We start from the raw sequence: 25,112 nt of genomic DNA, 5'->3' as shown, positions 1-25,112 counted from the left end.
AGCGACTGCCTATCGGTCCTCCACAACCCAGTAACTTAGGTAACACGATACCTCTCGGTAAGACTTGTTGTCAGACTTTCAAGTTTTTGACTAGTAGCAATCACAATTTTTCATTTGCTTCCTACCACTTGAATGCTGATATTCTTAGCGACTAGGCTTGTTAATATTAAAAAAATATTCAATTTAAAGATATCTAACCTTATCTTTGCTCTAACTTCTAAAAAATATTTTTCCAAGTTAACCTAAAGCCGTATCATGCATACACTGTTATGAAATCAAGTTAAAACTATTGTGTGGTAACATTAGCCAACTGCACGAAAATGTTGGCCCTAGTTCAGTTAATTGCTACGAAAATTGCATAATTGTAACAAATTATCTACTCGCAAACACTCGGGCTTATCTTTTTATTGTGTTCAAACCTTTAATTTAATATGCAGTGCTTTGAATGTGGGTTTTGTACAACTTAATTGTCATGTGATATTATCAGTTGACTTTTAGTTTTTCATACAAATGTAGTATTTGATGTAAAATTGTATGAATTTTGTATCGTCTTTTATTCAATCCACTAATTCTTTAGTTTTTTATTGATTGATATTTTAGTTTTTTCGCGGAAAACAAAACCATTTTGTAAATCAAGTCTATTTTTTTACCCGTTACTGTCATGTGTACGGTGCTTGGCAAGGATCTCCTCCCAAACAACGGAGGAGATAGGTATAGGCATGCATATTATAATTATCCTTAAATACTCCTTCGTATAACTGATTACTATGACTTGCTATTTGTAAAATAAATCCAGGTCACAGAAATCAGAATACCTACGATCTACTATCAATAATCAAGGCTATCTTTCAATCTGCATACCTTGCAAGCAAAACCGCTGGTTTCACCTCTACAATATGCACATCCGTTAACCGAATCGTCATTTGCTAATCTGTTCTTTAGAAACGTGTAAAATACATACATACATACAAACATGCTTACATACAAACATTTAAACAAGTAAGTTGTCACGATGTTTGCCGTTAACAATGAACACTGCACTAGCGAGCAAGTGCTATATATATGTTATTTGTTTTCTAATTATTCCATACATATTCACTCATATGATTTATAAGGTAAACTGTAATGTCCTTGCTGTTTCATTAACATATTTTGCAAAAGATGTAGCAGAGATATTGTGCTTGAAATACTTGAGACATTTCCGAAGAAGACTGACTGACTGTTAGTAATATTTCCGTATCTGAAACTCATCTAACACATTTTTATAAAAAAATGCATTTATTAAATATAAAACAAATCTGTAAACAATAAAATGGAAAAATAAAATAATAACGTTGTCTCTATAAATATATTCAAAGGTTTTTACCTTCTAATTTATATGCATAGGTATTTGTAATGCTTATCTTAGAAAATAATCACATTCAGATTGTTTAATTTCCGCTGGTTGCCAAACCCCCTGGCCCAAACCAACAGTAGTCTGGTATACATTAGTTCAATGTCTACGATTGATACAAAGGCCCAAGAATGGACCAGGTATACAAAAATATATGCTGTTAAACCATTTGGAAGTTCAGAAAGCGCAAGTCTGAAATGTTTAACTAACATACAAACTTGCTTCTTATTGCGATATGTGATCTGAATTAATGATTTCTCGTCTTCCACAAGAGTCTTCCAACCATTTCCCCAGAAAACAGACACACATAACTTAAATGTTCCCAACCCGCAAGGCCTAACCACTCCCTCATTACACGAAGAGACCATTTCCCAGCAGTGGGACTTCAACTAGTTAAAATTTATTTATTTTTCACGTCGAAAAAACTCGTTTATAATTGGCAACAATATAATTTTTCTCAAATATTTTATTTTCATCGGTTCAGTAATTTCCGGGATCAATACACTACAAGCAAATACCATAGACAAAGATATTCATATTCATGTCTAATATATTTGACGCAAGCATCTCTTATTTCTTAGAACACATTGAGGTGTCGGATTGTATTCAAATCACTCCACCGCTGGTATGTCCGGTTCGACTCCGAGACGAGACACTTGACATGCATATGTGTTTTTATAAGATGCTAAAATATATTTGTATAAGTTTTTACTGTAATATAGATAGGGCGTTTAAATGTTTTTGTTAATACGTTTTGTAATATTATTACTGTTTGATTTGGTAGTTCATTAAGTCGTCTAAATAAAACTTTTATTTCATTTTGTCCCCGAATTCATCCGCGTGAAAACCTTTTTCAGTGTCTATCCTTTGCATTAATACAGGTTTTAAGCGACCTACAGACTAATTCTATAAAAAACTATTAAGTAACTTCGGCGTGATTGAGTAACCAAACTTTTGTATTTGTAATTCAGTACAGATGTCAGTCCAACCATTCGTTTTTATTTAAATAAACAAATCAAGAGTTATAAAACCTGCTAGTTGTACAAGTATAAGCAAATTACTTAAATACCAAGTAACAAAATTATATTTAAAAAATGTTAATCTGAAATTTTAATACACGATGCAAATAAAAATATAATATTATTATACGAATATTATTTTCCAAGCTCATGATCACATTCTCAAAATTAAAATTCATTATAAATAAAGTTGTTTATTCAAAACACTTTTTATTTTTTCTTACAAACATCAAAAGGTCATTCAATCACGTTTCCATGCATGAGATTTAAAAATAAATTTAATCAATCTTGCTCAAACGGACATGTTTGGACAAACAAATATTTCATTTGTATTTTTTTTTTCTTTAAAAAAAACAACACCTGCACAAAAATTGCTCTCGGGTCACGGGGACTTTTACAAACAACGAACACACACTATAACCAGACTCGCAACTACGATTTGGGGATCGTACAATAAGTTTAGTGTGAATCGAACCAACGACCTCCCAACGTACTGGTAGTAACGTGGCTACCACCTTAACCTCTGCGGCACGAACGCCGTCAAATAGAATACATAAAATATTCAATGTATATTATTTTTTTTATTAATGTTAAAACTAAGTATTTACAATCATGTGAGAATTTATTTACCCGCCATATCAGAAAAACTCTTAATTGTGTTCAAATTCAAACATCGAAACGTCGTTCGGAAATCTTTTTGCTGCTCACAAAGTCACAAGGTTGGGAGCATTGATTTAAATTGTTGCTATTAGTAAAAAATATCAGTCTGTTGTGTACTTATATGAGGAAGTCCAACATAGGCAAGCTTTAAATACTATTAAACGGAATCTATTGTTAAGTTTTTATAAAAAAGTTCGTACATTGATGAATCAACTGTTTTGTTTCTATAAAAATAGTCATGGGAAATTGTTTTCATTATTTTATCGTTTGCAGTTAAAATGAATTACTTATTTACGCTTCTAAGCTATCACTTTGAGAATCAAATCTTATTGTATATCTATATCTTTTTGTATAGGTTAGATATCTTTTAGAACAAAGCTGTTTACCATATCGACCGAATAATCTTCAGAAGTTTAAAACTAAGATAGATAGCTACAAAATATTTAATTTACCGGTCCACTTAACTACCAACATCATCAAAAAACATGTTCAATTTTCATCTCAAGAAAATATCGTATAGCAGAATGGTCGTTATCCCAATTTTGCAATAAAAACTTGCATGAGTGAAAGTCTAAATAAAATTGATTGCATTACGATGTTGCGATTTCAGTCTGAATCGATTCTAGTGATCCTAAAGTGTTGCGTGAGAATCGATAGTAAGATACGTAACGATTGAACGAATTATGCCAATAGTAATAGTGTTGAGTATCTCGTTAGTCGATTATTTTTGATTTACGAGTTGTCTTCACTTCACTTTAATTTTAACAAAACGACAACAAACCAATCTTGTAGACTAAACGTTAAGTGATTGTAGTACACAAGTTATTTTCAGGCTTGCTAATATTAATTTGTGGTTTTCATTAAGAGATTATATTATTAGTATCTCTAAATTTAGTTAGGTATTTGCATACATTTGCTCTTTAGCCACGGGTCAAGTGCGATTACATCTATATTTAAAGTGGAAGGATAATTCACAATATTAAATTACAAAATTAACGAGCAATACAGAAGAAATATTGTTAGGCTTTTTCAAAAACGACCCAGACACCAGCTGCGTAAAAATATCCTCAGCTGTCAAACGTCATCCATTGCCGGAATTCCAATGAGTTTAAATTTCGTAACCTTTATAGCGCCGCAATGTATTTATATTCAAGTCACAAGTACGAGACTACCTTGTATGGTAATACACATTTTATTTTAATACCTTGTCTGCTATGCAGGTGAGATGCAGAAGTGCAGGTATTTTAGTCGAGTTGAGATCATCAAGTATGTAATTAATTACAATAAATACAAAATGAGGAATGAAAATATGTAAATGTAATTAAAATTCATTTGCAATTTTCTTTTATATTAATTAGACAAACCTATCAGTCGACTAACTTCCAGTTTCACAATTTTTTAATACCAGATAACTTATCAGTTAGAATTTCGACAGTTGTTTTCATACATTTCACTTTATTTAGCCAACAAGTTATCTTACTCTTATTTTTAAGCTATGAAACTGGAGAGCGCTTACTTTCGTGACATTCGGCCCAATAACTCGACTAAAACATTTCCCGTGTGCTACATTGGACAACGACAAAGGACAATACAAACTAATACTATTCACTTGTAAGTAACATCGGGTCAAGGTGACATGTCTCAACGAGTAAACATTGCGACGCCATTAGGATTCTGCACCAAATATGTGACAGAATACAATTTGTAGGTTATGTTTTGTGCAACAGTACGTTTATTATGTCAGTCGGACGGCCTTTAGATGGCTTTGGAGATAAATTTTCGTCCTTACATCCATTTTTGTCCTTTTATGGAAAAGAGGAACTTATTTTAAATACCACATTACACACACACACACACACATTTACATATTCTATTTACTTTAAAATAGTAGCTTGTAAGCTTAAGTACGCCTCACAGGCATATATTAACTTTCCTGAGTTTAACAAACGTTATTAAAGTAAGAAGAATTAAGGAAACGGTTTTACACCAGTTTCAAGACAAATTACTTAATAGAGCTACAAAAAAATCCTATGCGTATTATGGCATTTTTAGCGATTTTGCCGGGTTTTTAATATGTTTCATTTATGTCTATTCTAATAAACATTACAAATAACATCCAAAACAGGTAATCAGTTAGTTGCAATGGTCATAAGTTTACATATTAGGACGGGGGAAAAGTCTTTTCGTATTAAAGTATGTATGAACTTGTAATAAAATCTTTTCTCTACACAAAAAAGCTCGATATTTGGGTACCTCACGAGCTCACTGAGAGAAACTTAATGAACCGTGTACTCATTTGTGATTCACGAAGCCAAAGAGATTTTATTACAAGTTCATACTATAATGCGAAAAGACTTTTTCCCCGACCCAATATTACTCTCCTTCTTTTACGACTGCTTGCAGTAGGAAAAAGACATTTCACACCCTCCAAATTACACAAAACTGTTATTACCAAAACACTTCAACCAACAATGGCTGACGGCTGTATCGGTAATGTCAACATCATTATATTCGTGCAAAAATGTCGTCTTTACAACAACTTATGCAAACATTGTGAACTAAATAACTCGTGTTTACATACCCTTATCTTTTTACGCTATCTGATAACGTATTTTGTATGAAATAGGGACTGTGTTACTCTAAAAATGAGTACAATAGTCGGCACTTGACAATTCGTAAGTACTTTATAACTAAAGATGTTTAGCCCTTATGTCCTATAATTATGTTTAGAATAGGAGGAATTAATATGCAATGGAAGTTTGTACAGATTGTACCAAGTGGCGTTCTTTGGTCTTAACCTATCCTCATTTAGCCTAGAAATAGCGTGATTTAATGCATGTCTGTAAATAGAAAACTGCGTGTTTTTTTAAAACATACTACATTATGTACCTACATCACTATTTTCAAATTTGTGTTTCTTGAGAGCATAAAGCCTAGATATCCTTGTTTTACTAACCATACTTGACAGTACAGACACAGTAAAACCTCCATCTATTATTTTCAAGATAAGCAGTCAATATTGTGTGCAAACGATATCCATTTGAATTTATTTAAGGTCCCATTAACACATTCCTTTAGCTGTAGTTTGAGAACTCTCGGTTGCAATCGACAAACATTGCAACTTCAACCTAGGTTTAGTGCTAAATTACGTTCAAACAGCTGAGGCAATCTAATATCATGTTTTATCATTCAATTCAAGTTAGAACCTAGTATTGAAAATATAGTATTGTAAAATTATCAAATTCATATTGTTTATTCATAATCCAATCCATAGACTTCAAATTAGCTTTTTAATATTTTTAATCTCACTTGCAAGCGAAGATCATCCCTAAAAATCGACTAAACGCATCAACAGCCAGTGTTTACAAGTAAAAATTTAATAAATATTTTGAAATTAGAATACGACAGTGTTGGCAGCGCTCATCTCGTACGCACCGCTCGCAGGTGGGAGCGGCCGGCCGGGTGGCATTCCACGAGTGACCCACATAGTCGCACCTAGTACCAACGAACAACATTGGCCACTAACCATACAATTAATAATAAAAATTTCGCCCATTAACGTCCCACTGCCGGGCAAGGGTCTCCTCCCAAAATTTAGGGAGGGGTTAGGCCTTGAGTCCACCACGCTGGCCATTGGCCAATTGATTGTGCCAAATTAATAAAATAAAAAAATGCGGTTTGGGGACTTTGCATACTTTGAAGAACTGTTCTAAAGAACTCTCTGGCAGCCAGGTTGCATCACGATGTCTTTCTTCACCGTTGGAACTTGTGTTCATTATTTCTTATACACACATAACTTCAAAAGGTCATTGGTATATTGCCTCGGGTTCGAACGGCCACTTGCGTGGGAGGTATCATCTTATACCACTCGGCTATCACTCTATACAATAAATAATTAAATGTTTTTATTAAATCACCCGACGATTGAAGGACGTACTTCGCATTGTTTCGAAGTGTCAATTGATATTGATAATAATCTTTATTCATAACATACACTGCATAACTCTTTTTGGTGGTCAAAGTATGCCCGCTTTGGAATGCGTCAAACAGCCATTATGCTATCGACCGCTGCATAAATATATTTTGACTTTAAATTTTAAATACATACTCTGTTTCAAACATAAAATGAAACCAGAAAGACTAGATTTTTTTTTTATTTCTTGGTTTATTAAAATTTACAGCTAACATCTAGTGTTAATTAGAAAAGAAAAGAATAAAGCAAAACTGGCGCATCCGTTTGAAATTAATCATTAAAATCAGTACAGCGGAAAATTAATTGCACAATATTAACATGTTCTTATACAGGGTGTGTGGAGATTACATTGTGTAATGTTTTTAACTGATAAGCAAATGAAGACTGAAATAGACGTGACAACACGCGTGGCGCTTCGGTTCTTGTCACATATAATTAGGTTTAAGTATACAATATTGCGATAAGATGCTATCAAAACACGATTACTTGATAAAGTATGAAAAACGTTATTTGAATTTCAAAGTGATGACATCGGCAATGCATAAAATTATTGCTGTAGAAACTTATAACGAGTCTAGGTATTGAATAAAACTACGAGATAGATTAAATTTCTGGTTTTGATATAGGCACCTTATTTGTTATGGACTGCAATGATGTCCTGAAAGGCGATCTTTGTCAACACCTACTCGTATAGGAATAGGCATGATTTGACTAAGGTATTTGTTTTATTTATAGTTTATGTAACCTACTTTAGTTATCGTAATTCTATGATCCTTTCAACCTCCTCCCTTTTCAGAGTCATTGTATTCTTTATATAATACAATAATGGAGCAATAGAAAATGTTTAATAAATAAATAAAGACTTTTCTTGCCTCTACATTCCACAGCCATTACGAAATATAACTACACTATCTATATGAACTACGTGCTTCGAACAGCGTGTATTGTCTCCACACCTGAAAAACTATTTATTTCGCTATACTAAAATACCATTGTATGTTTGTTCACGGTAGCCTTGCCAATGAAACCTGATTGTTCACGTTCACGATAGCACTTGAACATGTGTTTCATTCATGTAATCAAATAAACCGCAGGTTTTGTATGATTCTGTCTAATGCTTGGGCAATTTACGTAGTTATTTAAATAAGTTAGCAATTGTTGGGATTTTTTCTTCGATTATGTTAAATAGACTTTTGTCAATGTTATTTGTTGCTATAGAATTATAGTTACGTAATTTATTTGCACAAATTAATTTGCTTAAAGTTAGTAGCGGTCCTGTATGACAAGATGTATGGATGTGAATGGAGCAAAGGAAGTTTGTGAGGATCGTACCTAGGGGAGTTCTCTGGTATCTGCCTACCCCTATAGCAAAAAGGCGTGATTTTATATACGTATGTAAGTTGGTAGTAATTAAAATAAAGGTACTAGTAATAAAATGGTAAACTGGCTTAACATTATTTAGTCTCGAACAAAATCTTATTTCACGGTTCAACGCCAATGCTCATCAAGCCGACTATACAACTTAAGGTACCTGTATCAATGACGTCACCGTCCTTCGAATGCCGAAGGAGTTTTTTCCCCATCGTTCCCACTCCCAAAACAATTAGGCGGGCTTTTGTTTTTGTTGGCAACATTGTTGACGTGCTTCAATTTTTAAATTCGTGACGGAATAAAAAGTAAAAATGTTGAGCCAAGGTTGTTGAGTGCATGAAGTCTTGTTGATCTGTTTTATCTGTGCACTGATTTAATCAAGGGCATTTTGTTAGTATGACGTAATTTTTATCCTGTGGTTTAAATGCTACACTAGAACTCACTTATGTATTGTGTAAGCCACTGAAAGCATGCCTTGTATGTGCTAATATAAAATGCATGTACTACATGGCTGTTTTTCTACAAGATTTAAAATGCAAATTATTGCAGTAATGCTAAGTGCACGGCTATTAAATCTTCATAAGGATTCATAAGGATCATTCTCTCATGATCAGGGCGCAGCAATTTTCTTGCACTATGATAATCTCGATATATCATCGTATGAAGTCTTTAAAAAGACTAGACTTCGAAAAATATAAATTCTAGAAATTCCCACGTCATACTCGAATTCATTATCACGATTGTTGTGATATCAAAACATTATCGATAGGTTATCTGAATGTTGATTTATGGCTACGTGAATCGTGATTACGTACTTTTTTTCTGATGTTTGTAAACAAATTGAAATACTTGTTTTATTTAGTAAACTAAGTAACCAAATTCTGAAAAGGCTTGTAATCAAAATGTCCATATTCCTTCACTAACTAAACTGCTTCTATTTTAAAAATAAAAAGACGCTTCCACTTTTAAACTATACTTTAAAAACATTTGTAATCACCAAAGAGGTTTACGTTACGAAACTAAAAAAGGTTTTATTTAGTCATTCGGTTTAGCAAGTGGCCACATAACTGTAATACTGGCTGATCGAATAGGACTCTCCCAATACGGCAACTCGCCGCGCCTGCCTTCGAGAACTATTTAAAAACATTTTAGTTCTTTTTTTAAAGTAAGGATGTGCTTTTTGCTACAGTGCCGCCATTTTATCTTACGGTATTGGACGGTACGGTATTTTATTGTTGTGTCGAGGACATTTGCGGATAATGCACCTTTTGGGAGACACTGTAAATACAGCTCGTGGATAAACTTCAAACTTTTCATGACATAATAAGTATGGCTATGAGAGTTCTTTAGCACGGTTCTTCCGGTAAGCAGTCGGACATTCATGAGTTAAATTTAGAATAGATATAGCTAATGTAAAGTGGACTACCGCCTGTCATGGCTGCAAATCCCACATAGACCATAGTCTTATCTTTGCGTAATCCACAAGCGTTTGTTTGCGATCGTGCTATTAAAATGAGGTTACTTCGTCCACCAGTTATTAATAAAACATGGCTCGTCCATTAATTTACAAGATCCTTGTGTTTATGCACTGTTCAATGATTCATAAGACACGATTCTTTTTATTGCTGTAAAAGGGTTCCATGCTTCTCTAAGTAACGGAATTATGTACTGTCTAGCCTTAGAATGTATAAACTTTAGTAAACTAATGTAAAAGTTGAGCGTTGTGTTGAAAATTAAATTATTGATGACGATTTTTGGGGACTTTTATTTAAGTTAATGTTTATCAATAATTAGACTACTAATTTTGATATTTGATTTCACTAGGATTACTGTACCTATATCGGAGTTAAAAATATGGCCAATTCTTAGTAAGAGCGTAATTGAGACTGAAACGTAAATATAATTAGCTGTTTATTTGTTATAAAAAGCAATTGGCACGAGGCAGAAGTACCTACCTTATGCAAAAAAACAACGAAATACGAACCTATCTAAATAAGGTTTCCAATATGTTAGGTCTCTCTCATTCTAAGTAACACTAAGTAGTACATACTCATCTCAAATTATGTGATCTTGGCCCAAATAAAAGCGTAAACTATTACACGGCTCTTTAACTTTTGATGCCGTACTAAATGTAGCGTTAAACCATAGCAAAACTGTGGCAGAAGAACTTACAATATTATATAAAGATTAACTAAATTATGTTAGAATTACGAATAATGATTCAAGCGGTTATGGTGGGCTGTAACCTTCAATTACATACTTGTACCTACCTACCTTTGTGACCAAACACCCGTAGGATGATCTAAAGACAACGATCGCTATTGAAATTGCCATATTCAGTACAATTCATTATGGTAAAATTGAAATCTAAATTTACTTACATACCTATATTAAAAAATGGCTCAGGAGAAAATATCGTAACTTAAGAAACATTTTCCAAATGCTCTTCTTTTCGACTTAGCAAATGCAATCATTCTACTCATGTTACCTATATTCGTATTCTTTATTTCAGAGACCTTTAGAGGTATCAACTGTTTAATTGCTTGTAACCAACCGCAACAGAAATATGGCGATTCCATAACTTATACAGATGTAAAGGAAGTTCGCACCTGATAGGCGTCATCCAAGTAATATTTACACAAAGATGTTTCCCATTTACTTTCACCCACACATCGGGCTCCAACGGCTCAAGCCAATCCACAGTTTACATCATAATATTATGAGCATGGCGTAACCGTAGGGAAAGTACTATTATTTTTGAACTCTCTCACACAGGGTCAAAATTAATACACGAACTATGTAATCGATTTGTTGTGGAGTGACGGTCGTAACTTTTAATTGTGATGATACATGGAAAGGTCAGAATGTCAGGTGAATGAACATACACAACCTCTATTGAATATCAAAAAATGCTCTGAAGTTTACTTTGTACTACTGGCGTTAGATACGGTGTACGAAGTACTGATATTCGCGATGGCTAGGCCCATTGCAATTCGATCGCTCGATTGATAGAACTGTCAACCGAGAGTCACTGTCTCTACATTTAGCTAAGGAGCTTTAAAGTTGGGGTACTTCGGGTGCTGTAATATTACTTCAATCAGATCAATCAGTGAATAAACACTTTTGTTTTCTTCAAATCATGACCGAAGCAGCATCATGGCTTAAGTTATGATTACAAATCTTTAAGATTTCAAACAGTGGTCAAAGAATGCCAGCTTAGCTATGCATTATCTTAAAATAATGTATCTGTTTTCAAGTACGTAAATAATCTAGTGAAAGCCCATGTTTTCTCCACTGTAAATTACATAAATACTTATTTTGTACCAATTAAAATTGTAACAACTTTCATCAACGTGTGCAATGTTACTTTCAGTTTTAAATTTAATTTTAAATTATCATAATATATTTTATCTGTCATACTTAAACATGATTTATTTATACGACTAAAATATTTAAGCATTTGTACATTAATCTAGTTACAAAAAAGGTGTGTTGTGTTGATTAAATTATTACTATCGTGATATTTGTAGCTAGTTTTTTCTTTAAGACTGTATAAAAAAAAAACCTGCTTTTCAGAACTGTTTTCTACCCGACTACGGTGAAGCAAAATGTAAGGGTATGATTTTCACTAGAATTTCTATCACCAGATAATTTTATTCGAAGAATATCACGGATATTTCGAAGAATCTGCCAAAATTGTCAGAGAATCCTCAATTTTTTCTCAAAGGCATTTGGTGACAGTAGAAATTGGTTTAAACTCTTATCTCCTTAATTATAGAAAAAAAAAAACATAATATGTAGTCCGCTATTTTAACTTAATTAGAACAGACCCCTTTGTAAAATTTTTAAAGAGAGTTTTGAATAGAAATTGATTGATGTTTAAAGAAAAATTAACGTAACTTGATGACACTACAGGAAGTTATATCTCTCTGAAGTTTATGTTTATAAATATAAGTTGAAAGTTTCATGAACACTAAACAACCAGTTTTCGTAAGTGCTCGTAAAAACAACTTTCCACGTAATCGTTATCGGTACTTCGACCTTATGCCAGTCTCATTGACAATTTGAAGTCAGATCTATGTGTGTTTCATAATATTTTAATTGCTATTTGATTTTTCATTAAACAGTTGACTGAAGACTTCTCCTGGAGCAAGTACTAGTTGTTTGAAGATTCACAAATTCAACTTAATACTAACGAATTAACTCATCAGAATTTACTATTAAGACCAGTGATTAATCTAGTGAGTATGTTGATTTAAAATGTATTAAAAAAAATGTACCTAGGGGTCCATGGTATGTGTTCGTTTAACTCTAATAAGTAGATAAAATGGGTTAATTTAAATAGGCACTAAAATACCTGTTATTATTTATATTTAATGTAAATAGACTGTAAAATAATAATATAATTACAAGTTACATTATTATGATAAAATGCCTAGCTTTTAAGTTTATATCGTAAAGATAAAACCGGCAGAAAGCATTGGCATTAATGGAGATTATTGGAGGAAGATCAATTCAATAATAATTATAATTAATCCAGATAATTAATTAATTTTAACAGACTTGTTAATTACATTAAAATTCAGTGGCACGGACTAATGTGTTGACAGTTTTTTATTGACGACAAACTAGTTTTTACGTAAGATAACGCCTTTTAGAAATTTTAATTATAATTCGTAAAAAAATCACTACCGGACCGATTTTATTTATTTATATAAACATTTTATTACATACCTATGTATTTATTATTGTATTTCTACAGGTGCACGGTAGTGCCTCGTAGAGTATTTTTATTTCCCTCTCATATTAAGTAAATAAATCTCAATTTTACTGCAAATTGCACATAAAACATAAATTGATTTCCCCATTTATCAATTGAATTAAAAACTTTAATTATATCCATTAATATGCTAGTAACATGTTTTTATCTCTGGGTATCTAAAGAATTATAGAAAATTTAAAATCCTGTTTCTCTAATAGTAAATTAACAAAAAACAACTGTTCAAATAAAATGTTTGAAATGAATTAATGTGCGATAACAGCGCGGTAACGGTTAAAAAAACTCAAATACTAAAACCTAACTAAGTAGGTACTTAAACTAGAAGTCTTATTTATATCTATGCTATTAACACTAGAAATCCACATTTTAATGTCCTAGGCTCGTTTCAGTCTGCAAATAAAGACTGAAATATATTTAATGGATGTGGGTTTTTATTGCACTTAAGTGTCAATGACCTATGTAATTAAAATTTTAGCAGAAACTAGCAAAAGATTGAGGAAAATTTTACATTTCGAAATTCAAAAAATTTTGGCTTTTTTTTATATTGCGTATTTACGTCTAACTTTAAAGTACCTATGCGTATAATTTACTTTAAGTTTCAATGAAAACAATCGTCACATCAATTGATCCCTAACACCTATACTTATTCTTCATTTTATTTTCGCCCAAAATTACTATCAAATTATTTCAACCCAAAAAAGGTCACCATAACCAAATGCGAATATCAAGACAGGTTTAAAATATTTAAATATAATTGCACGTGAGATCAATCATACAACGTGACTGTGACTGGTTAACCGTTCACCCGTTGACATACATCCACGACCTTCTATATTTCACAATTAATACGATGTACCTACTTTAATTATTTAGTTATTGAATGTAAATTGCAACCATTGGATTTAATTAATGGTGACTTCGCGCTTTTTTTACCAAGACCACAGAATATAAATATACAACCGTCTGTATTATGCCAAGACTGTGTTCAAATTGTATACCTGTCCCATCTAGCACTCTTCTCTTCTCACAACTGGAATTTTCTTCCCACTGGTTTACGAATTTTCTCTGTTCTGCCTGCTCTCCGAGAAAATTGCAAGGATTATACCAAGACAGTTTTATAAAAAAGTTACCCTTAACCGTAAATTTAAAAAAGTGTACCTATTGCATTATGCTCGCATTCGTGCACAATGACATTGAATATTTTTTCTCATTACGATATTAAGTAAGTTTAAATTAATAAGTGACACTTAAAACTCATATTATAATTACTTAATTGCTCTATCAATAATCATTTATTTTCTGCTAGTAATTTATAAGACACGAACAAGCGCCACTATTTTCTACGCATTTTAAACATTTAAGTACAAAGTCTTTATAAAAGATAACATCAAATAAAACTATGACTAAAGCCATTAAGAATGTAATCCTATAATCCCGCGCCTCGATAATTGCTATCTCATATCGCAATTACAATACAAGTTCTCTGTCTCGTTCACACTCATAAGAGTGAAAAGGACGGAGAATAATAGTAGTGTAATACTTTGTAGTACATATTCAATGACTTATTAGTAGAAATCTAATCTAAATTCTAGTTTTATCTAAGAATGTTATTGATATGATTGTTTAAATATTTTTACGCATAATTCTCTTAGATTGCGAGAATGCTTATCGTGTTACAAAGAGTCAACATAGTAACCGGGTTACTTAGGAAATTAGGATTAGGCAACGTCCCATGAAAATGAGGCTACTTTTGTTTTCTATTGCACATACAAACTTTCAAATGCGTCACGGCAAAAGTAAATTATTTTTTTGCGCTAGTCTGTGGAACTTCTAACGATGACAGATAAAAAATAGATGTTCACTCCAGTCCAGAGTTTGGCTAATCAAACTTAATGACTAATAGCATAAGTGGTGATATGATATGGCTGTAATTCCTACACCTATTACGTCTTTACGGGAAAGTACATAAGGGTCTTCTTTCCTGGCAAATATTGGATACCTAGAGCGTTGTATTTATTGTTCCTAGATTTCCGCAATGTCATTATTGCATTTTATTATTTTCCCGAAGACTATTAAGTTGGTCATGTTTCAATTACTAGTTAACTATTCACCAGAATTCATTCCCAGTAATATCAGATGAGCTTTGCTAGGAAATACTGAAAACAGCTAAAGTGAGTACTTGTAATCAACCTGATACCTTCTTTCTAAGAATTAGTTGCCAAAGGTCTCAATTCTTATGTATTTCGAAAATAATTAACTTATTTACTTCGGCTTCCATACAATAAAAGGTTCTTCAAAAGGTTCCGCAACCCGGACTTAGTCTACATGGAGGTCCGTCTAAATGTCTAACCCTTCTAATGTTCTAGAAAGAGATCCATAAAAAAATAAAAGTAAATAAACATCACAGCAATAGCGGCAGGTCACAATGGATAATAAACGTTATAAAATAATATCTGTGCATATGCTTACGCTTGTTATTATCTACCGAATAGGCACTATGATCTCATTTTCTCAGTATTTTCCTGTTTAAGATGACTATTAGCGATTAGTTGGGTGTGCCATCATAGGTAGTGTTTTACTACCTATGTACTTTTAAACTCAAAACAAAGCTTTAAACTTATAAAAGCAGATTTTACTAAGTTTTTCCTATGAAACTACTCAATAAGGAAACAAAATGTATTTTTCCCACAAATATGACTAGAGCTCTTTTATTTTCTTGATTTCTGCAATAATAAGGTTCCCATTAGCATTCTTCGACGTCGACTTTATATAATTTATTCCACGACCGTATTACTAAAACCTAATCAAAGAACAGGAAATCTTTACCGACTTGATGAATGTAGCAGGCCTAAAGTCAAACTGCCTAGGTTAGAGTTCAATACAATTAATTAAATATTTAATTATGTGTATGTATTAACCTTCGCCATATTACATTAAAACTAGATTCTATATCTCATTCTTAGGCACGGACAGCGTCACAAACAGCCAATTACCATAAGCATATCTATTCATCTAAGCCAGTCGAGAATGACAAGCGTGATTTCGTAGTCCTTTGATACGAGTTTTTTAACAATATAATAATATCCAAGTTATAAATAAATTACGCAACAAACAAGAAACACTAGTTTAACAACATCTTATTTAAATTATTCATGAATCTCATGTTATTTGGCGCTTCTAATCCAAGGTCATCGTTACACTTTGAATTTAAAATTTACTATTTTTGTGTCTTCCTTATCCAGTGACTACCTACCTACCTACGATTTGTGTAAAATATAACTTCTGACACTATTATTAAAAAGAAAATAATTAGACATAATTACGGTCATTAATTTCAAGTTAGTTTACACCAAATTATTTATGTACCTATACAAAATCGACTAACGGTGTCTTTTTAAAAAGAAATTTGTAGAAAATACTGGCCACATTTTTTACCAAAGATTCTTTTTTACTTTTTTTACAATTTAAAAGAGATGGGCGCAATCAGTCTTTCAAGTTTACGATTATTATTCGATATTTAGAAAATCGTTTTTCAGTATCGATGGTTTATAGATTTTATTTAAATTGATTAACATCGTAGACTCTAATCTCAGCATACAGATTAAACCACAGGGACAGTATGCTTGTCTTATCTCGTGGAATGTTAATACGCAAGCCTACACTAAATACCTATTGTCTACTATAAGCCGGCTTATTACTGGCTTACACAATTACTCGTACTTTCATGTAGGTCTTGAATTAGAAGGTCGAGTAAGGTGCTGAGATTGGTCACGTGAGTCAAACACGATTATGACTTTAAATTAATTTTAACTTGAAATAACATAAAAGTCTATCTTATTAATTTTTTGATTGAATTCTACTGTTAATCGATTAGTAAAGTGACTTTATATTAATAAAAACCTGTATGTTATTACAATAGCTGTCTATTTTCTGCTATAATTACCTGAAATATTGACACAACTCTAATCTAGAAATACTATTTTTGTTTCATTATAATCCTGATTAGTTCCTTTTAGCGTTAATAAGGATTAAAATAACTCAATAATTACCTACGTTTTCCTTATTAGCACTCAGTCATTTACTGTTATAGATTGAAAGTTACAGATAGATAATACGCATGAACGCACACATAAACTATGATGTATGTTGTATGTGTGGTAAGAAAGATTTAGTTTTGTAGGTCAGTAGAGGGCTTCTGTTGCTAGACACGCGTTATCAGAAAGTCTAAGTACGTGAGCACACTGTTAGCAATGGAAGACTAAAAAACCTGTAGGCTTAGAGACTCTTTTGGTACCTTTATTAAAGTAAACATTTTTAAGAATGAGTTTCCGGTCGAACAGTTTGACACATTTATCAGTAGTTGGAAAGGAAGTAAGTATTACCTAGGTAGATACCATTCCGTGGTTTTTGACAGTTCCAAATTACAAATGCTATTAAAATGTCTAGCGTGTCTTTGTATACGCTTCAATGATTAAAAACACGTTTTCGATGTCATAAATCACATTTTTTTTGCTTCGTTTATTCGGTAAAATAGCTTTTTTATACTCTAACTACATACACTTTTTCGACCTTTCAACAAACAAGCAGCTCTCTAAATTCTTGCCATCATGACATGTCGATAGTCGACATCCATCAATTTTTTATTAATCCGCAATAACTTTCGCGTGGATAAAAAAGTTATTACGCCTCTCGTGATGTGAAAAAGGGTAAAAATAGTTCGCTATCGACGCGCAAATCGCCAATCCCCGTATTAACTTAATGATTGATGTATGCTATCGTTAGCATGTGAAAATCGAGAAAGCGCTTAGTATTCTGCCTGCGATTTGTTTCTTGCTACTCTACAACAGACTATGTCATATAGGCACATCACTACTGTAGTCTGTAACGCCTATTGTGGCAGACTAATTAGTTTCCATTGCTTAGAGAAAGTTTATGGTTTGAAGAAAGTTACATTAGGCGGGAAATATCCTATAGTCTATGGATTGATTCATGGGAGATAAAAGTTAATTTGGTGCTTTCGTTTAGTGTTAATGTTAAGTAATAATATGAATAGGTAGCTAATCGGCTGTTTAATGATATTTCAGATTTGTACCAACTTGTGTAGGTGTTGATTACCGTAATGTTGTGCTACTAATAAGTTAATTATGATAGTTTCGTCATTATACCTAATCAGTGTTTTGTAAGATTAAAAGTAAACAAACATGGACGACTCCTTATATGTGCAGGTGAAGATTCAATATTACACAATTTAATACATCGAATAAATTACACACCTAAGAGGAGAAATATTAAAATTCTGCAACGTAACTAAGAAGGTTATCGGGTGTCTAATTAAAAACGATTTATCGTAGAAGGTAAGCTATTAATAATGATTTGGCATTTCAATAAACGGGAGGTGAGGTTAGATTACCTGCATAAAGTATAGTGAATAGGTACCTACTAAGTATATACTAATCAGTAGTTGCCTAACTAATTACGTACTTAAACATTATAGGTAGGTACCTAGGTACCTACCTATAATGTTAAAAACCTACCTACCTAGTAATAATATTGCCAATATGAAAAACGGTGTGGAAAGAGTTTGCTATCTAAGTGGCTACCACTTGTCCAATATTTCTTGAGAAATGACTAATTTTATTGTTAAGTCACGTGTGTGAATGATTCTTTTGGGTGAGGTAAGAACCCCTACCCAGGGTTTCCCCAAATTCAAAGTTCATGGTCGGTTTACGTTTGCGGTCTCGACCCGTCTTGTCTTTGCTTATTACTTCGATGGTTTTGTTTGTTCAGATTTGACCTTGATATCCTAGACTAGTATCCTATTATTATTTTTCTATCGCCTTGTTTTTTAAAGTCATAATCTCGTAACGTTATAATTATGTAGGCCGTTATAACTTGACTGATTATGAAAATCTGTCTATTTTCATTTACATTCGCTATATCCATAAATGGTATTATTACAAACCAGTTTAACGTTAACCAGCTTCTTGTTGGCATATTTCGCAATTAAGTCACGTTAAGCATTAAACTCAGTCATACATATTCAATGAACGTTTAACAGTAACTTGAGAAGTGTTCAACGGATTTGTTACTACGAATTTGTTTTTGCACGCTTTGACTTTCAAATCCCAACCTATAAAATTATACCGACCATAATATTTCATAGACAAACAAAAAACTAAATAAGTACTTAGCAAAGGTCGTTGTTTTATAATTCCAAGTTTAAATTACGTGGGCCGAGACGACTGACGAGTCGTCGTTTTACGCCCGCGAGCGTTACGCGAAAAAAAAAGCCTTAACTCACGTACCTTTTCGCGATTTCCAATACAGTTTCCTCAAGTAATAAGCAGCTGCTACCAAAAGGAGTGCAGCAATGAAAGCACCGATAGCCGCGCCTGCGACGCTACCAGGACCATAGCAAGTCGGAGACTCTTGGCCAAAAACACAAGGCACCAAAACGGTCACAAATAATAACAAATTTATTAAAACACCCATTTTTAATCCACACAATATAACATCACTGTATATGGCACATAGATCGTTCAACAACGGACACCGATCACATTCCTAAAATTTGAATTTATCGAATCCGGAATGCGTTGTAAAACTTTTTTTGTAGAAGCGCAGTAATGAAGGCGTGCGCCGCGTCGGCCAGCGCGGTCGACTGTGGCGTTCGTACTCGTTCGTAGTAGATCGGTCGTTTCGGTTGTGAAAAGGCTGTGATTGTGGGACAGAGAGCGTGTGTGGATGTGGAGAACGTGTTTGGACAGCACCGTCTATGTGCGTTAGAGCAGCGGGCACACCATAATCTTTCCTTTCAAATAAATAATTTTCGGTTATATTTTATGATAATAATAATATTAGAATATATGATACAGCCTGTATCAGTAGGTACCTATGACGGTGACAAATTCTGTTTTAAATTGGGTAGGTATATCGATTGTTACATTAATAAGTAATTTATCACACTATAGGCATTGATATTCCAATCAAAATCGCATTAATATTAATATTGTTGAACCTAATAAAAAAAATCTGCGCATATTTTCTTGTTATACCTACCTACCTACTTGATTTCAGATTTAATCTTTATTTTAACTAGATACGTAGGTACCTACACATTTACCTACAAACTAGGATTATTTCTTCTTTTAGTTCGTACGTACCTATCAAACTTATTATGTAATTATTTTGATAAAGTATCACCGTATCTTGTATCAAATATTACATTATGTGTAGTTTGAAAATGTTAACAGACTCGAAACGCCTTAAAATAATCCATCTGATCTATATAAGTTCTAGAAAATGCTTAACCAATAACTAACACGTAGTGTATATTTAATAAGGTACTTAATCATTAAAATATCCAACTAAAAAGTGCATAACTATCTCAGTTTTAAGCTAGTAATTCTATAAAAAGTAAATATAACACCTAAATACCACGTGACGTGGCCTCACCACAATGAAGTACACTCGCACCTGTGTGAAGCGCAGACGCAGGTATCGACACACACAAGCGCACACACACGCACACACACAACCACTATCAGTATACAGCGTGTATTCAATAATATAAGCATGCATAGTTTGTTGTGACTTGTGATTGTGATCGTAGACATACATACATATCGCTATAATCACGTTTTTTATAGAAGGGAATCTTGGACTGTAATCTCGTTTTCATATTTAGTACGAGAACGATTTAAATTCCAATGCAAATATTTTTGTAGTTTTTCTTTTATTTACTTATACTGTAGTATGATACATAACACATGATATGAATAGTTAGTGTGCAATTGTAACGAAGGTTACACAGAAGTGTTTTAAAATAATCTTACTTTTAATAATGACTATCGGTGTTACAAATAAGATACCGTAAATCTATAAAATAAAATGCTTTTCTTCCTTCTTAGTCAACCAACCCGAAAAATTAACTTTTAGAAATATCGTTTGATCATCGATAGTCCCCTATCGAAAATGGAAACTAACTAATTAATATACTTACATATAAAGTACTGCACACCAAAGATTCATAAAAAAGATAAGACCATAACATAAGCTTTATATGTTTAAAAAAAAGTCAAATCGGACATTTAAATAGCTCGGTCGACCATCATTCCATCCCAGTGCGCTCGGCCGGAAGAGCTTCCTTTATGTTAGGGTCTCCCTTGTCAGTGTCACTGCACAGATTCCTTACAATACATCTAAAGGTGCGACTAAAACAGGTTTTTTTGGTTTTTGGTTATGATTTATAACCGCTGGAGTGAATTCCTTGTCACAAGATGTAGTGCGAACTTTATAGTTCAAGTTTAAAGTTTCTTTTGTTGTGTAGTTCTTTGTGCAAAATTGTTGATGCCAGTTGTTTGGTATTTATGAACAGAATATCTGGAGTAAATATTAGGTGATTATTTCAATACTTTTTCCGTATGGTTGCGAAGGTGGGTTTTTTAAGTATATTACACTTGGACAAGAAAATGTCAGACTCAAGAAGGAATATCCATTACAGCTTGTGTTCTTCTAGATTAAAATCGTAGGTCTGCTCTACTACATCCTGATCTACCTGTCTTACAAGGCTAATTTCAAATGTAATGTTACAGGGTAAGGTTCGGTGATGATCATCGGTCATATAGTAATGTATGATCATAGTATCATACTACCATGGAGAAAAAGCGCTGGATGGCACTGATCAGCTTGCAGCCAAAGAGGACCTGGAAGAAACTTTATAATAATTGGTAATTACAAGGGCATGACAAAAAATAAGTACTAGACACTTTGAGACACATTCGGCCAAATGATTTACGATCTAGGTAACAATCCTAAACATACTAATACTACTGAAAAGTTGCTCGCAAGAGTTAATAGCTTCAACTGTGTTTAAATACAGCAATATGCTACCCTACCCTCAGGGGAATCAGACATGATTATGTAAGTATTTCAAGAACTCAGCGGCTTGATTGTAGCAGCGCAGGCGTTGACACCTCTTTCTGTATTCCGACTATTCCGAGTGAAACAAGTTAGGCCTGTTCTCTATAGTTGATAGTGTTGATACCTAAGTAGTAGCTAGTTAGGTATTTTAGTATGCCTACTAACTTCTCGGTTTTACATCCGTGAGTCAAGGAGGCAATTTAAAGAGTGTAAAATATAATAGGTAGTAGATAGGTAGTAAAAATATGGGAATACCCACACATTTAATTAAGTACTTTTAATAAAAGGTGTTAGTATTCCCGTGTTTTTTATCTTTTACTTGCATCTTAATGTGTTTAGTAATATTCACCTACTCACTGCATAAGCAAAGTAATATCTTTATTAATAAAAAAGTAATAAGTGAACTTTCCGTAAGCTGCATTAACTCTATTTATAAAAGAGTCGTGTATTTAAGTGTGATATATTTAAGAATTTCAATAGGTACCTATTTAACATATCTATTGTTCGATTTTTAGAACAGTTTCAGAAATTACTTTCTCGATCCTCTATTGTGGCCGATAAATAACTTAAAAGTAAAACTTTACCAACAAGCTTTTAGAAAATAATAAGAAAAGAAACGCATATACAAGTCGTAGATCGCGGTTTCTTCTTGTCTTGCCATATTCTCTGTGGCCCTGGAAAAAGGTGCGATATTTCAAAACATACAGAACCGTAAATTACGCCCCACCATTTAATTTATTACATTAACTTATTGCGCTTTACATAACTAAGTGCTTTTACAAAACTGCAACGAGGCAACAATGTTGTGGATGCATTTATCAAAGTTCCTGCCCTTGCAAAGATGGTCATTTATATCTCTCTATCTACTTAATCGAATTATAATGTGTTTGTACATGGGTAAAACTTAAACTATAATTTATATTAGTTTATAAATCTGAGATTTTGTTCCTTGCAATTAATTTCGATTATCTTAGGGAGCAAATTTAAAAAATCTCCTCTGACTAGGTATATTGCTTCACTAGGCCTCTCGCTATTTAAGATAGATCATACTCACAAAATGATTTTAGATTAGTAGTCAAATCAAACCAAAACCATGTTTGATGGATTCTCTTATGAAAAGAGTACATGCAAGTAAGCATCAGTAGCATACTGACGTGAAACAAAAAAGTTTTCAAAATCCCTAAAACAATTCCTTAACGTAAAAACTACATACTTCTTCTTACTTTATGATCCCTTGGTATTTTAAAATAAGTGCTATTGCTCTATCTAGGTAAAATGAAGCACTAGCGAGTTAATTAAGTTGCCGGGTTACATACAAAGCACCAATTACGAGAAGAAACTGCAAGCTAAAGCTAGTCAATTAAATTTAATACATATTGTTATTCAAGCTGTCTGACAAATACGCTAATTTACGACGATGTATGGCTAAAATATTCAAAACTACTAGTTTTCTTACATTACCTATCATTACGAAATAATAATAATACAAACTTAGTGCAATTTGAACCCTCTAGCATTATCTACAAGGTGTATTTTTTAACTGTATATTTAAAATACAAAATCTTTAATGTATTGGAAACGCATTAAAATGATTATTGCCTATTAGTTTTGAATGTGTATTTTTTGGAAGATAAAGTAAACTATCTTTTAAGAGATAAATATAGATAAAAATAAAAATAGAGTATAGGTAGGTAGGTAGGTACATTTTTTTTATGCAGCGAGACGAATGTCAACAACGATCATCTCTATCGGCACCAGGTAGGTAACCGCAAAAAGGTAAGTAGGTAGGTATGGGTAATTCATCAGGGCTCAACCACTGACAACACACATATATACCTATTAGGTCGGGAAAAAAGTCTTTTCGCATTATAGAATGTATGAACTTGTAATAAAATCTTTTCTCTACCAGAAAATAGCCCGATATTTGGGTTCCTGAACCGTGTACTCATTTGTAATTCTTGAGGCCAAAGAGATTTTATTACAAGTTCATACATACTATAATGCGAAAAGCCTTTTTTCCCTACCTAATACATCCATACTAATATTATAAATGCGAAAGTAACTCTGTCTGTCTGTCTGCTACTCAATCACGCCTAAACTACTGAACCAATTTGCATGAAATTTGGTATGGAATACTTTGATACCCGAGAAAGGACATAGGCTACTTTTTAACCCGGGAAAATGACGCATTTCCCGGGAAAATTCAGGTGGCGAACGAAGTCGCGAATAATCAATATTATAATGACATTAAATTAACAAAATTCCGTTGTCATGGCAACTGTTTTAATGGCGGATATGATTTAGCGGTGTGCGTTCGCGCAGCGGAATGTTGTTGAATTTAAAGATATTAATTATGCAGATATTTAGTGTATGACGTCGTATAATTGTGTATGGTAAAAAAAAAATTGTGTACGCAGCCATTGTGGAGAAATTCACCAAAAACTGATTCCGCTGGGCGAACGTTGTCCTGGCGGAACTTATTTTAATCCATAGACTTTAGAAGAAAAGAGGTGTGTCCAAAAATTAGTGTGTATTTGTGTGTAATTGTGTATGTATGAATAAAATGAGTGCATGCATAAACTTCGGAGAAATTCAAGTTTCCGCTACGCGAACGTTTGGCCATTAGCTAGTTTTCATATAAAGCGCTTACATAGAGAGCTGTAGATTTTTACATACGTTGTTTTGAATTTGTTTATATTTGTTTAAAAAACAGATTTAGAAAAAATCGTAGGGCTTAAAAGATAAAAATATAAACGTAAAATACACTTAATAGGTCTTAGTTCTTAAAGTATGCACTTTGGGGTCTAGATTTTCACGTTTATACAAACCTTGTAAGTATCTGAAACATGTTGCCAAGTATCAATGATGTTCCGTTAGTAATTAAAGAGTTAAAGGACAATTTTACCATGAATAGATCACTGTTTACAAAACAGTCAAATATCACGACGTTCTAAAGGAATTGCATGGTAAAATGTATGCCAAAAATTAGTTTAT

At 32.9% G+C, this 25,112-nt stretch overlaps 1 protein-coding gene across 1 annotated transcript in view; it reads right to left on the bottom strand.

The window, feature by feature from the left end:
• LOC142984307 (uncharacterized) overlaps positions 1 to 19,907 on the bottom strand; it is a 60,020-nt gene extending 40,113 nt beyond the window's left edge. The window contains exon 1 of the mRNA XM_076131826.1: positions 19,502 to 19,907. Coding sequence (XP_075987941.1) covers positions 19,502 to 19,688 — 187 coding nt within the window. The 5' untranslated portion in view covers positions 19,689 to 19,907. The remainder of the gene's footprint in view (positions 1 to 19,501) is intronic.
• Between the last annotated feature and the right edge of the window lie 5,205 nt (positions 19,908 to 25,112).

Source organism: Anticarsia gemmatalis, chromosome 26, assembly GCF_050436995.1.
Source record: "Anticarsia gemmatalis isolate Benzon Research Colony breed Stoneville strain chromosome 26, ilAntGemm2 primary, whole genome shotgun sequence".
NCBI lineage: Eukaryota > Metazoa > Arthropoda > Insecta > Lepidoptera > Erebidae > Anticarsia > Anticarsia gemmatalis.
Note: the sequence above shows the minus strand (reverse complement) of the source record. Positions and strands in the feature narration are given on the sequence as shown.